The 16064-nt window shown below is 44.1% G+C and overlaps 1 protein-coding gene across 2 annotated transcripts in view; it reads left to right on the top strand.

The window, feature by feature from the left end:
* Positions 1-16064, top strand: part of cpne2 (copine II) — a 202152-nt gene that overhangs the window by 53981 nt on the left and 132107 nt on the right. For both annotated transcript variants that reach the window (XM_067997780.1, XM_067997781.1), the window contains 2 exons: positions 15502-15588; positions 15857-15916. In XM_067997780.1, coding sequence (XP_067853881.1) covers positions 15502-15588; positions 15857-15916 — 147 coding nt within the window. The remainder of the gene's footprint in view (positions 1-15501; positions 15589-15856; positions 15917-16064) is intronic.

A 16064-nucleotide genomic window follows, 5' to 3' on the forward strand; every position in this document is an offset into this window, starting at 1 on the left:
AAGTGACCATGAAGCCGTCAGATTGTCATAAAAACCCAACTAGTTCACTAATGTCCTTTAGGGAAGGAAACCTGCTGTCCTTACCCAGTTTGGCCTATATGTGACTCCAGTCCCACACCAACATGGTTGACTCTTAACTTCCCTCTGAAGCGGCCTAGCAAGCCAGTCAGTTGTACCAAACCACTTTTAGAGGTTCAAGAAGGTGGCCCACCACCACCTTCTCAGGGCAACGAGGGATGGGCAATATATACTGACCTTGCCAGCATTGTCCCCATCCTTAGAACGACTTTTTAAAAATAGCAGCCGAATGTTTAATCTATTGGGTTTGTGTGCCCGTTAAGATAGCGACAGCAGTACATCACACCAATGTGTGTTAAGCTTTTGTCTGCTATTAGTGGCAACAGTCATTTTTGCCCTTTTATTTTTACCAGTGTGTGGAGGGTGAGTCAGAGTTTGTGGACGCAACGTGATATAAGTGAAGCAGACTCTAAATTAGGAATTTTACGTAGGCCACATTTTGAGAGGGGGAGTTTAAGGGTGATTTCACGGGTTTGAAAGTCTAAGATGTGCATGCTGGTAAGATTATTACTGGGCAAATATTTGCAAGGGCTTTATTTTTGCAACAAATGGCAGATGTAAAATTGGCAAGCATATACCGATAATTCGATTTACAGTGAACATAATGGTGATACGAGAGCTGATGGTCAAACACTCACACACTCATTGTGAATAAAAGAAATTCTCTGAGTGAATATAGGAAAGAAATGGACAGTGTAGATAGTTTTCATGTACAGTGATTATAACTTCCATTGTACTCTCATTCTTTAGGGTGAAATTTCACCTGATAATTTAATTTGAAGAAAAAGTCAGTGGGAGTATAAAACAGGATTTCCTGGGTAGATTTTCAACTTGCCGCCCAATGGAATTGAAAATTGGGTGTACACAATATATAACACGCAGACTATGTGCAACATCAGTTTCATGCCCGGGTAGCAAGTTGAAAATCTAACCTCTTCCATTTTGTATTCATGCTTATCTTTTTGCTGAGATTATCGAGAGGAATTTTGCTTTCTTTCTCAGCCTCTTTGTCTCTCTGCTTGATTGTCCTTTGTCCTGACAATCTAACTGAGTTCAGGAACACACTTTGCGAGAAAAAGCATGAGCTGGAACAAGGCATAAAATCGGGTGGGTATAAAACAAACGTCAGACCAGAATCCGCCATGTTTCCGGCGGGCGGGTTGGGTTAAAATTGGGGCTTCAAGAGTTTAGAAGGAACAACAGAGGAAATTCAGAGAAGCATTGACCACAATGATGTCAGTAAAATAGAGAAAGATCTGGGAGCCTAGAAATGAGAAGGATCGCCAATTGAACAAGCTTTCACCCATATCCTACAACAGAAGTGCAAGAACAGCCTTCCTAGATATGGGAGCGATAGTCTGCTCTAAGATGACTTGGTCTTTACAGAGTGTGAAGCAGGGTCATAGCCAAGTGTTACCAAACAGGTGCATGGGTGGCAAATCATTCTTTGCAAAGATTCTACTGTGCTTTGGGAGCGGGTTCTGTACTCCGACCTGCAAGTGAGATGTCATGATAGATGAAAAGTTCCCCCACGTACAGCATGGACCTGTTTAAAGAAGCAGCATCAGGCATGAGCTGCAGCCAGGACTAGGAACACAGGACCAGGAGTAGGCCATTCAGCCCCTTGAGCCTGTTCCGCATTCAATCTAATCTGTACCTCAACTCCATTAACCCGCTTTTGCCCCATATCCCTTGATACCCTTACCTGACGAAAATTTATCGATCAAAATCTTGAAGATTTCAATTGACTCCCAGCATCCACAGCCTTTTGGGGAGAGAATTCCAGATTTCCACTATCCCTTGTGTGAAAAAGTGCTTCCTGACATCACTCCTGAATGGCTTAGCTCTAATTGTAAGATTGGGCCCTTTTGTTCTGGATTCCCCCACCAGAGGAAATAGTTACTCTGTATCTACCCTATTAAACCCTTTATCATTTTAAACACCTCAATTAAATCACCCTCAACCATCTAAACTCGAGGGAATACAAACCAAGTTTATGCAAACCGTCCTCATAATTTAACCCTTTTAGCCCCGGTATCATTCTGGTGAATCTGCGCTGTATCCCTTCCAAGCCCAATATATCCTTCCTGAGGTGCGGTGCCTAGAAATGAATGCAGTACTCAGGATGGGGTCTGACCAAGACTCTATACAACTGAAGCATCACTTTTGTTTTCCAGCCCCCTTGAGTTAAAGGTCAACGTTCCATTAGCCTTTTTGATTACTTTTTGTACCTGTGTGTTAGCTTTTAGTGATTTGTGTACTTGGACACTCAAATCCTGTTGCTCCTCCACAGTTCCTAGTCTTTCCCTATTAAGAAAATATTCCAATTTGTCTTTCTAAATTTGCTGCCTACGCCCCTGTCAATAAGAGTTGTTTCGAGCGAAATCTGAGTTTGGCACGAATGAGGAAACTGAGCTTCTTGAAGGCAGCTTTAGAATATAAATATTGATCTGGAATGTTTACCGGCAACTTAGTAATGAGTTCCTTTCTCCAAAAATCACAAGCAAGACCTAAACACCTAAACACAGTTAAAACTACTTCTTCCAGCTTATGTCCTGTCTCCACACTCTTCAGACCTTCGATTCTGGCATTTAGTATTTGACCCCTCTCTTCACCTCACCCCTGGTGGCAAAAGCTTGCAGCCATCTCAGTCCCACTCTCTGAAACTCCATGCCTAAACCCCTCCTCCTGTCCACTTCTCTCTCCTTTAAAAACCTCCTCCAAACTAAACTTTTGGCCACCCCTCTTCATCTCTCCCGCAATGGCTCGGCATCTCTTTCCATGTCTGTTCCCGTTTGTGAAGCACTTTGCGACATTTTTACATTAAAGGCCGAATATAAATACAAGCTGTTGAATTAATGTGGAAATAAAACAACTGCCTTCTAAAACCTCTCGTGTTGAGTGCAGTCTGTGGGATCTTTAAAAATGTCCACCGCACTATTCTTAAGGATTCCAGATGGGAATGGGATAGATTTCTGTTCTTTTTGGAAAAAACTTTCTTCACTAGTATCCCTGTGAAACCATTTAAATGAAACGTCTCCCAGTTGTGAGAAACAGAAAGAAGACCGCCCTGTCTCAACGGTTTCTGTTCAAATCTTAAAATAGACTTGTGCGGCTGGAAAAGTTGATACTTCAGTACGTTCCATTTGCAGGAGGTGTCTGCATGTGTGCAGAAGTAATAATTACACATGAGTGAGTTATTGCTCTGTACTTTTCAAAGGATGAATGCTCAGTAGAGCTGAGGTTTGGATAAGGTGATGCTATTGCTTTTCTTTGGCAGTGACTCGGGTCTGTCACAAAATTAATCTCAATGTACTTTCTTTAGTAAAGCCTTTAACCTTCTCCATGTCTCAAGTTAAAGATTGTGGTTTTGTTCTTTACTGCAGATGATTATATACCTACTCATGTAATCGTTTGATCTCCTGGACTGGTTTCAAATCGCCTGAGGCGGTCGGAGAGGAATTTTCCAGAGCATTTTCCCCTTATTTTCTCTTTATTTTTCCCCTCCCAGATGATTACATGGCTGGGGGGGGAGGGGAGGGGGGCAAGCGTCTAGGCACGATGCTCCAGCCATCATGGGTGTGGGTCAGGCTTAATGGACCCGCTAGTCTTTTCCTGTCTGTAAATTTTCATCTGTACGTGTTACATGATGGCCCACAGCGCCTCACGGATGCCCAGTTTTGAGCTGCTAGATCTGTTCTGAATCTATCCCATTTAGCACGGTGATAGTGCCACACAACACATTGGATGGTGTCTTCAGTGTGAAGACGGGACTTCGTCTCCACGAGGACTGTGCGGTGGTCACTCCTACCAATACTGTCATGGACAGATGCATCTGCGACAGGTAAATTGGTGAGGACGAGGTCAAGTAGGTTTTTCCCTCATATCGGTTCGCTCACCACCTGCCGCAGGCCCCCGTTTGGCAGCCACGTCCTTCAGAACACGGCCAGCTTGGTCGGTAGTGGTGCTACCGAGCCACTCTTGGTGATGGACATTGAAGTCCCCCACCATCAACATCCTGGGGGTCACCATTGACTTAACTGGACCAGCCACAGCTCAGAGGCTGGGTATTCTGCGGCGAGTGACTCACCTCCTGATTCCCCAAAGCCTTTCCACCATCTACAAGGCACAAGTCAAGAGTGTGATGGAATACTCTCCACTTGCCTGGATAGGTGCAGCTCCAACAACACTCAAGAAGCTCGACACCATCCAGGACAAAGCAGCCCGCTTGATTGGCACCCCATCCACCACCCTAAACATTCACTCCCTTCACCACCGGCACACCCTTACTGCAGTGTGTACCATCCACAGGATGCACTGCAGCAACTCGCCAAGGCTTCTTCGACAGCATCTCTCAAACCTGTGACCTCTACCACCTAGAAGGACAAGGGCAGCAGGCACATGGGAACAACACCACCTGCACGTTTCCCTCCAAGTCACACACCATCCTGACTTGGTAATATATCGCCGTTCCTTCATCATCGCTGGGTCAAAATTCTGGAACTCCCCTTCCTAACAGCACTGTGGGAGAACCGTCACCACACGGACTGCAGTGGTTCAAGAAGGCGGCTCACCACCACCTTCTCAAAGGCAATTAGGGATGGGCAATAAATGCTGGCCTTGCCAGCAAGGCCCACATCCCATGAACGAATTTTTTTTAAAAGTCTGTATCCATGTGGCTATTTTAATGGTTACTAATAATAAAATATAATTCGACAAAACATTTCCACTCAATCTACATAAACTTCCCTATTCCTCCCCCCCCACATGACACAAACGCTCTTATTGAGTAATAAGGCATATTTTCACTATTTCTGAACCTCTAGATTTGTATTCATTAATCTACGCTTCTCCCCAAGATGTCCTGGATTACTGTCCATGTTATAGATATTCATTCTCTCCGAGTGTTTATTGGAAAGCCATTCTTTCCAGGTGTGCTGCATTCATAGATACAATCACTCATTGTTAGCTACTTGGCAGCGTCTGGGAAGAGTACTTGGCAGCGTTTAACTCTCCCAGACTTGCAGCACGATCCAACTGGATCAGCAACTCAATTATATGTTTTGCACTGTTGACAAAATCTGTTCCTTCAGGCCACATCCCTGGGAGCACTACAGATGGATTAAATACCACCCAGAAGTCAGCCTCCATCTCCCTTTTATAAAGCCTTTAAAATTGGGCAACATAGCCCAAGGCAGTTGTCCGATTCCAGGTTTCTGCACTTCCAGCATCTACCTTCACCCATAAGACCCACCAATGTCTGTACACCCAGTGGACTATCTTTAATTGGATTAATTTTAATCATCCATTTGTGCACTTGTCTCCACACATCTGTCATCATCCCCCTATTGATCACTCCAACTCCTTTTCCCAGGCTTTTCTTATGAACTTAAAATGATGCTGAAAACAAACATCATTTGCATGAGTCGCCAAACCCTTCACCTCTGCATTGCTTGATTTCAAGGCAAATCAGCCAGCCTATTAAATGGTTTCTTCAATCAGCATACAAAGAATGATGTAAAAACAGAAAATGCTGGAAAACACTTAACTGGTCTGTGGAGAGAGAAACAAGAGATAATGTTTCAGGTTAATGACTTTTCATCAGAACTGGAAGATGTACAAGATTTAATAGTTTTTAAGCAAGTACAGAGCCAAGAGAAAAGGAGGGGGGAGGGGAGGGGGAGGAAAGAACAAAAGGGAAGGTCTGTGATAGGGTGGAGGGCAGGAGTGATTAAATGACAAAAGGGATGATGATGCACGGCAAAAGGGGGTGGTAATGGGACAAGTAAAGAAACAAAAGAATGACGTCTTGCCTCATGAGCAAGTGTGAAGTGCACACGTATACTTCAGCCTGTGACTGTCACATCTTCAAAATATAGATATTAAAATATCGAAACTTTCTTCAGCACTGGAATGTGATGGATTTCCCCACCCATCACACAGCTTTCCTGGGGCTCACAGTCTGGTTTTCTCACCCCTCTTTCATTTTCAAGTTTGGATGGTCTATTGGATGAGGCTGGAGAAAACACAAACAGTTTATTGAGGCACCACAAAGCAGATTAAAAAGAAAGAAGGACTTGCATTTATATAGCACCTTTTCACGATCTCTGGACATCCCAAAGTGCTTTACAGCCAATGAAGTACTTTAGAAGTACAGTCACTGTTGTAATATAAGAAACGCAGCAGCCAATTTGCGCACAGCAAGGTCCCACAAACTGCAATGTGATAATGAACCAGATAATCTGATTTTGTTGGTGTTGGCAGAGGGATAAAAATTGGCCAAGACACCGAGGAGAACACCCCTGCTCTTTCTCAAAATAGTGCCCTGGGATCTTTTATGTTCACCTGAGAAGGCAGATGGGGCCACAGTTTAACGTCTCATCCAAAAGACGGCGCCTCTGACAGTGCAACACTCCCTCAGTACTGCACTGGAATGTGTGCCTAGAACTTATGCTCAAGCTCTTGGAGTGGGACTTGAACCCACATCCTACTGACTCAGAAGAGAGAGTGCTACTGAGCCAACCATGCTGGAAGTAATCTCAATAATAGTCATTGTTCTGCCTGATTCTGCAGGCTTCATTTTGCATGCTTCGGGTGTAGGTCTTTCATCATAACTAAAAGGTAAGTGAGACCTTTAACTGAACAAATGGAATGTTATAAATTGGATAGCCAGGTGGAGAAGGATAGAATACTAGAGCCTGGTCTTCAGTTGCTTCCAAGTCTTTATTCACAGAGCTCCACATTACAACCCAATCACACCCCAGATCAGCTCTCTTATGAATGGATACAAATGTTGGAAACACCGACCTGGAACACCAACTCCTGAAAAGAGAAAAGACAGTGCATCCATTTGATACGCACCACCTGAATACAATTAACACTAATCGATATAAATCACATGGATACCATTAACATGGAAGAGGATGAAGAGAGCTAATGGGCAGAATGCCCTAGCAGGTTTTTGTTTGAAAAGCTGAATAGAAGTGAAAACAGTTGGAGATCACGCAAATGAGGTAATTAAAAGAATGAAAACCTACGTAGGGCAATGAAATACAAACAGAAAATGTTGGAAACACTGACCTGGAACACCAACTCCTGAAAAGAGAAAAGACAGTTTTCCAATGAAGGGTCCACATCTGCAAAGCCAACCCATCTCCCACCCACTACCACCAGATGCCAATGACCCATCCACCCCTGCCTGTTCGATTCCCAGCGACACCGGCCTCTGATAGCATGGGAGAGAAAGCTAAGGTTATTAAAGTTAATAGTCACTGTAGCGTGCACAGGAGATATTGTTTTGAAGCCTGCACTGAGCTTGGTTGGACCATAAGTGTAGTAGACCAAAGATGGAGAGATCGATGTGGGGATGGCAAGGGGGAGTTAAAGTGGTGAGCCACAGGGAGGGCAGGGTAACACATGTAAACAGAATGGAAATGTTTAGCAAGATAGTTCTCTAATCTGCATTTGGTTGTCCATAGTGGTTATGTAACTGGACTAGTAATCCAGAGGCCTGGACTAAAATCCAGAGTCATGAGTTCAAATCCCGCCACGGCAGCTGGCAAATTTAAATTCAATTAATTAAATTCAATTAATAAAATAAAAATCTGGAATTAAAATACTAGTATCAGTAATGGTGGCCATGAAACTACCGGATTGTCGTAAAAACCCATCTGGTTCACTAATGTCCTTCAGGGAAGGAAACCTGCCGTCCTTACCTGATCTGGCCTATATGTGACTCCAGACCCACAGCAATGTGGTTGATTCTTAATTGCCCTCTGAAATGGCCCAGCAAGCCACTCAGTTATAAAATCTCGCTACGAAAAGTCATAATAAGAATAAAACCGAACGGACCACCTGGCATCGGACCACAAGGCACCGGACACGACAACGGCAAACCAAGCCCAGTCGACCCTGCAAAGTCCTCCTCACTAACATCTGGGGACTTGTGCCAAAATTGGGAGAGCTGTCCCACAGACTAGTCAAGCAACAGCCTGACATAGCCATACTCTCAGAATCATACCTTTCAGCCAACGTCCCAGACTCTTCCATCACCATCCCTGAGTATGTCCTGTCCCACTGGCAGGACAGACCAACCAGAGGTGGCGGTACATTGATATACAGTCAGGAGGGAGTGGCCCTGGGAGTCCTCAACATTGACTCTGGACCCCATGAAATCTCATGGCATCAGGTCAAACATGGGCAAGGACACCTGCTGATTACCACCTACCACCCTCCCTCAGCTGATGAATCAGTCCTCCTCCATGTTGAGCACCACTTGGAGGAAGCACTGAGGGTAGCAAGGGCACAGAATGTACTCTGGGTGGGGGACTTCAATGTCCCTCACCAAGAGTGGCTCGGTAGCACCACTACTGACCGAGCTGGCCAAGTCCTGAAGGACATAGCTGCCAGAGTGGGCCTGCGGCAGGTGGTGAGCGAACCAACACGAGGGAAAAATTTATTTGACCTCGTCCTCACCAATCTACCTGTCGCAAATGCATCTGTCCATGACAGTATTGGTAGGAATGACCACTGCACAGTCCTCGTGGAGACGAAGTCCCGTCTTCGCACTGAGGACACCATCCAACGTGTTGTGTGGCACGACCACTGTGCTAAATGGGATAGATTCAGAACAGATCTAGCAGCTCAAAACTGGGCATCCATGAGGTGCTGTGGGCCAGCAGCAGCAGCAGAATTGTATTCCAGCACAATCTGTAACCTCATGGCCTGGCATATTCCTCACTCTACTCCTCAACAAGCCAGGGGATCAACCCTGGTTCAATAAGGAGTGTAGAAGAGCATGCCAGGAGCAGCACCAGGCGTACCTAAAAATGAGGTGCCAACCTGGTGAAGCTACAACTCAGGACTACAGGCATGCTAAACAGCAGAAGCAACATGCTACAGACAGAGCTAAGCGATTCCACCACCAACGGATCAGATCAAAGCTCTGCAGTCCTGCCACATCCAGTCGTGAATGGTGGTGGACAATTAAACAACTAACGGGAGGAGGAGGCTCTGCAAACATCCCCATCCTCAATGATGGTGGAGTCCAGCACGTGAGAGCACAAGACAAGGCTGAAGCGTTTGCAACCATCTTCAGCCAGAAGTGCCGAGTGGATGATCCATCTCGGCCTCCTCCCGATATCCCCACCATCACAGAAGCCAGTCTTCAGCCAATTCGATTCACTCCACGTGATATCAAGAAACGGCTGAGTGCACTGGAAACAGCAAAGGCTATGGGCCCCAACAACATCCCAGCTGTAGTGCTGAAGACGTGTGCTCCAGAACTAGCTGCGCCTTTAGCCAAGCTGTTCCAGTACAGCTACAACACTGGCATCTACCCGACAATGTGGAAAATTGCCCAGGTATGTCCTGTCCACAAAAAGCAGGACAAATCCAATCCAGCCAATTACCGCCCCATCAGTCTATTCTCAATCATCACTTACTCACCAATAACCTACTAACCGATGCTCAGTTTGGGTTCCGCCAGGATCACTCGGCTCCAGACCTCATTACAGCCTTGGTCCAAACATGGACAAAAGAGCTGAATTCCAGAGGTGAGGTGAGAGTGACTGCCCTTGACATCATGGCAGCATTTGACCGAGTGTGGCACCAAGGAGCCCTAGTGAAATTGAAGTCAATGGGAATCAGGGGGAAAACTCTCCAGTGGCTGGAGTCATACCTAGCACAAAGGAAGATGGTAGTGGTTGTTGGAGGCCAATCATCTCAGCCCCAGGACATTGCTGCAGGAGTTCCTCAGGGCAGTGTCCTAGGCCCAACCATCTTCAGCTGCTTCATCAATGACCTTCCCTCCATCATAAGGTCAGAAATGGGGATGTTCGCTGATGATTGCACAGTGTTCAGTTCCATTCGTAACCCCTCAAATAATGAAGCAGTCCGAGCCCGCATGCAGTAAGACCTGCACAACATCCAGGCTTGGGCTCATAAGTGGCAAGTAACATTCGCGCCAGATAAGTGCCAGGCAATGACCATCTCCAACAAGACAGAGTCTAACCACCTTCCCTTGACATTCAACGGCATTACCATCGCCGAATCCCCCACAATCAACATCCTGAGGGTCACCATTGACCAGAAACTGAACTGGACCAGCCACATAAATACTGTGGCTACAAGAACAGGTCGGAGGCTGGGTATTCTGAAGCAAGTGACTCACCTCCTGACTCCCCAAAACCTTTCCACCATCTACAAGGCACAAGTCAGGAGCGTGATGGAATACTCTCCAATTGCATGGATGAGTGCAGCTCCAACAACACTCAAGAAGCTCGACACCATCCAAGATAAAGCAGCCCGCTTGATTGGCACCCCATCCACCACCCTAAACATTCACTCCCTTCACCACCGGCACACTGTGGCTGCAGTGTGTACCATCTACATGATGCACTGCAGAAACTCGTCAAGGCTTCTTCGACAGCACCTCCCAAACCCGTGACCTCTACCACCTAGAAAGACAAGAGCAGCAGGCACATGGGAACAACACCACCTGCACGTTCCCCTCCAAGTCACACACCATCCCGACTTGGAAATATATCGCCGTTCCTTCATCGTCGCTGGGTGAAAATCCTGGAACTCCCTTCCTAACAGCACTGTGGGAGAACCTTCACCACACGGACTGCAGCGGTTCAAGAAGGCGGCTCACCACCACCTTCTCAAGGGTAATTAGGGATGGGCAATAAATGCCGGCCTCGCCAGCGACGCCCACATCCCATGAACGAATTTTAAAAAAGTCCGCACTATGGGCAGTGAAATCATATTTTGTTTACAGTATTAAAATACTGCCAGGCTGCTTGTTACGGAAGTTACATATCGCTGAGTCTGATAACACAATACACATGCGCAGAATTGAAGCTACTTCTTTGGTCTCAAACCATCACAGAGCTATAGACATTTACAGTATGGGAGGAGGCCATTCGGCCCATCGTGTCCATGCCGGTTCTGCGCTGGAGCAATCCAAAACCGTGTATCTTCTTCTGCTTCATATATTAATCCAACATTCCCTTTAAAAGATACAATTGGCTCAACTATTCCCTGTAGCAAACATTCCACGCTCCAACAGCCTTCTGAGTAAAGAACCTCTCTCCTCACTTTCTCACTGGCAAATTTAAATTGATGACTCCTTGTTACTGACTCCCCAACCAGAGGAAATAGTTTTTCTCAATTCACTCTATCAAAATCCTTAATAATTTAAAGAACTTCTCTTAAATCCCTTCTTAGCTTTCTTTGCCCCAATGGGTATACTGACAGTAGCTCAAGTCTGTCCCCGTAACTGTAGTTTCTCAACCCTGGCATCATTATGCACTAGGGCTGCTGACTCTGGTTGAATGTATTCCTGGAGGTTTCATCACATAGCCTCCTGCTTCCAAATGTCCCACCCCCATACTCCCACCATTGGTCACCCAACATGTCCATCCTCACGATGCACTGCCTTCCCACGCCAATTGGGAAACCAACTGACTCTTCGTTACCCAATTGGATGATTCTTGACTGTCAATCAAACAGCCTTTTTTCCTATCGCCAATATTTTTATAACTAATTAACAGAAGTGCTCAAAGAAAATGAAAAAGCATATAATTTATTTTTTTGCCCCTATGATTTTTCTCCTGGGTTGCTCTCAGCGGTGTCCTAGAAATTAATCTTCAATTCCTGGAGACTCCAGGCCAATCCTGGAGGGTTGGCAACCCTATTATGCATTGTCCGCTCTCCGTGACTTTAATGTCCTTTCTTTAATAGGGCGCTCACACTACACACTGCTGTGACTGTGGACTAACCAATGTTTTTTAAAAATGAATTTATCATTAGTTCTTTACTCTCAAACAGACAAATAAGGGTAAAGCTGCTACCAGCTCACTGCAGCCATGTTTCTGCTGCCATGTTCCTGTCATTTCAACATCTGTTTTTAATCCCTCTCCTGCTTTCTCCTCTGACAGGATGAGATATTGTGGGTCACAAATATCTCCATGACTACCATCTGTGTGCTGCTTCCTGTCAGCTGACAGGAGATGCATGTTGTATAATGGGAAGGGGGGGGGAACCTCTGGACTCCAGTGATAAAAGTGTTGTAACTAAATGTGCCACCTAATTCCTCTTGTGGCCTGTTCTTGTCGAAATAAATACATTATTTCCAGTATGGAAAACAGATGACGCCAAAAGGTGCTTTTCAAAAGTAACGGCCTCACTCCTTCAAATCTTTCTAAAGAGACTCTACTGCCATGACAAAAGGGAATACGAAAAGGTTAGGAAAGAGGTCACAAAAAACAATTCGGCAAAGAGAAATTACGAAATTAAATTATCAAGGAATATAAAGTTCTACAGAAATATAAATAACAAAAGAAAAATCAGGATAGGGATAGGGCCACTAAGGGATACGCACAATAAATTCACAGGTAATGACAGCGAAGTGACAGAAATATTAAATAATTACTTTGCCTCGGTATTTACTAGGGAGACTAATGAGCAGGACATTAGAAGAAGAGATCAAAAAAGATATAAATACATTTAAAATAGAAATGGGGGAGATAATTGATAAACTAATCAAACTTAGAGAGGATAAAACCCCTGGTCCGATTGCATCCGCGCATATTAAAAGAAGTTAGGGAGGAGATAGCAGAGGCATTATTACATATATATAAAAATTCACTAGAAAAGGGAATAGTGCCAGAGGACTGGCAGACAGCTAATGTGATTCCTATATTTAAAAAGGGAGATAGAACAAGTGCAGGGAACTATAGACCAGTTAGCGTAACGTCAGTGGTAGGAAAGATAATGGAATCCTTGCTCAAAGATGTAATAGAAAAACATCTAGAAACTGAAAATATAATAAAGAATAGTCAGCACGGATTTCAAAAGGAAAAGTCATGCTTGACCCACTTTATTGAATTCTTTGAAGAACTAACAGAAAGCATAAACAAGGGTAAAACAGTAGATGTAATTTATTTGGATTTTCAAAAGGCCTTCGATGATGTACCGCATAATAGTCTCAGAACTAAGGTCAGAGCATGTGGAGTCGGGATAAGTAGCAGAATGGATAGCAAGCTGGCTACAAAACAGAAAACAGAGAGTAGGGGTTAAAGGCAGTTACTCAGACTGACAAAAGGTGGGAAGTGGTGTTCCACAAGGAAAGGTGGGGGAACCACTTTTGTTCACTATTTACATATTCCCAGAAAGGGAAATTGGGTTTGACGAATCTATTAGAGTTTTTTGAGGGTGTAACTAGCAGGGTAGATAAGGGGGAACCAGTGGGTATAGTGTATTTGGATTTTCAAAAGGCATTCGATAAGGTGTCACACAAGAGGTTGTTACGTAAGACTAGGGCTCATGGGGTTGGGGGTGATATATTAGCATAGATTGAGGATTGGTTAATGGACAGAAAACAGAGATTAGGAATAAATGGGTCATTTTCAGGTTGGCAGATTGTAACTAGTGGATTGCCGCAGGGATTGATGCTTGGGCCTCAGCTATTTACAATCTGTATTAATGACTTAGATGAAGGGACCGAGTGTAATGTGTCCAAGTTTGCTGATGATACAAAGCTAGGTGGGAAAGTAAGCTGTGAGGAGGACACAAAGAGTCTGCAAAGGGATATCAACAGGTTAAGTGAGTGGGCAAGAAGGTGGCAGATGGAGTATAATGTGGGGAAATGTGAGGTTATTCACTTTGGTAGGAAAAATAGAAAAACGGAATATTTTTTAAATGATGAGAAACTATTAAATGTTGGTGTTCAGAGGGATTTGGGTGTCCTTGTACACGAAACACAGAAAGTTAACATGCAGGTACAGCAAGCAATTAGGAAGGCAAATGGTATGTTGGCCTTTATCGCTAGGGGGTTGGAGTACAAGAGTAAGGAAGTCTTGCTGCAATTGTAAAGGGCTTTGGTGAGACCTCACCTGGAGTACTGTGTGCAGTTTTGGTCTCCTTACCTAGGGAAGGACATATTTGCCTAAGAGGCAGTGCAACAAAGGATCACTAGATTGATTCCCAGATGAGAGGGTTGTCCTATGAGGAAAGATTGAGTAGAATGGGCCTAGATGCTCTGGAGTTTAGAAGAATGAGAGGTGAACTCATTGAAATATATATTCTAAGAGGGCTTGATGTGGTAGATGTTGAGAGGATGTTTCCCCTGGCTGGAGAGTCTAGAACTAGGGGCTATAGTCTCAGGATAAGGGGTCGGACATTTAGGACTGAGATAAGGAGGAATTCCTTCACTCAGAGAGCCGTGAATATTTGGAATTCTCTATCCCAGAGGGCTGCGGATGGTTAGCCGTTGAGTACATTCAAGACTGAGATGGATAGATTTTTGGACTCAAGGGGAAAAAAGGGATAGGGGGAATATTGGGAAAGTGGAGTTGAGGTCAAAGGTCAGCTATGATCTGATTGAATTGCGGAACAGGCTTGAGGGGCCATATGGTCTACTCCTGCTCCTATTTCTTATATTCTTAAAGGATTTAGAGGAATCAGAAGTACAATTTCAAACTTTGCCAACAACACCAAATTGGGAGGTATGGTTAACACCGAGGAGGAATGCAACAAAATATAAGAAGACATTAATAAACTTGCAAAATGGGCATGTAGTTGGCAAATTAATTTCAATATAGATAAGTGTGAGGTGGTACATTTGGTCGGAAGAATTAGGGGGCCACATACTACTTAGATAACAAGAGTCTAAATAGGGTAGAGGAGCAGCAGGACCTGGGGGCACAGATGCACAAATCACTAAAAGTAGCGACGCAGGTTAATAAGGCCATAAAAAAAGCAAACAAAGCACTGAGGTTCATTTCTAAAGGGATAGAATTGAAAAGCAGAGAAGTTATGTTAACCTAGTTTAGTTCCTTGGTTAGAACACACTTGGAGTAATGTGAACAGTTCAGATCTCCATATTATAAAAAGGATTTAGAGGCATTGGAGAAGATGCAAAAAAGATTTACAAGGATGATACCAGAACTGAAAGGTTATGCCTATCAGGAAAGAATGAACAGGCTGGGGCTTTTTTCTCTACAATGGAGAAGACCGAGGGGTGAACTGATAGAGGTCTTTAAGATTATGAAAGGGATTGATAGGGTAGACGTAGAGAAGATGTTTCCACTTGTGGGGGAGACAAGAACTAGGGGCCATAAATATAAGATAGTCACTGATAAATCCAATAGGGAATTCAGGAGAAACTTCTTTACCCAGAAAGTGGTTAGAATGTGGAACTTGCTACCACAAGGAACGGTTGAGGCGACTAGCTTAGATGCATTTAAGGGAAGCTAGATAAACACATGAGGGAGAAAGGAATATGCTGATAGGGTTAGATGAAGGGTGGGAGGAGGAGGCTCATGTGGAGCACAAACACCGGCATGGAGATGTTGGGCCAAATGGCCTGTTTCTGTGCTGGACATTCTATATGTAATTCTATGTAATTCCTCCTCACAGGTAGAATTTGAATGTATTAATTCCAAGAAACAAAAGAAGAAAAAGAACTACAAGAATTCTGGAATCATTGTTGTTAAATCCTGCAAGGTAAAGGTTTTCTGCCATTAAAATGCAACCTTTTGTTCAAAATCTAATTGCATGAGAGAGTTAGCAACTAACCGTCTATTTTAATAAGATTTGAACAGCTTTTAGCACACTAATTATGTAAATGATATGTGAAGATTGCCTGGAATAGCATGACCTGTGATTATAATAATGTGTAAATTAACTCATTATGTCTACAGCTGGTAAATTATTTTAAAATATGTAAACAGGGCCAAACAAATGCTTACAGTTCTGGCTTAATTTATTTCAGGTAACCAGAGATTACTCCTTCCTGGATTATATCCTCGGTGGTTGCCAGCTGATGTTCACAGTAAGTAGAAGTTTCACAATCTTCCTTGACATTCCCTTGTGAATTTTTGTCAACAGATAGACAATTACAGGCAAATGTGTGTATGTAGACCTCAGTCAGGTCCTGACGATGCTCCTCAATGAACCGGAAAGCGGTGACTTGTTACAGA

The sequence above is a fragment of the Heptranchias perlo genome, chromosome 16 (genome assembly GCF_035084215.1).
Source record: "Heptranchias perlo isolate sHepPer1 chromosome 16, sHepPer1.hap1, whole genome shotgun sequence".
NCBI lineage: Eukaryota > Metazoa > Chordata > Chondrichthyes > Hexanchiformes > Hexanchidae > Heptranchias > Heptranchias perlo.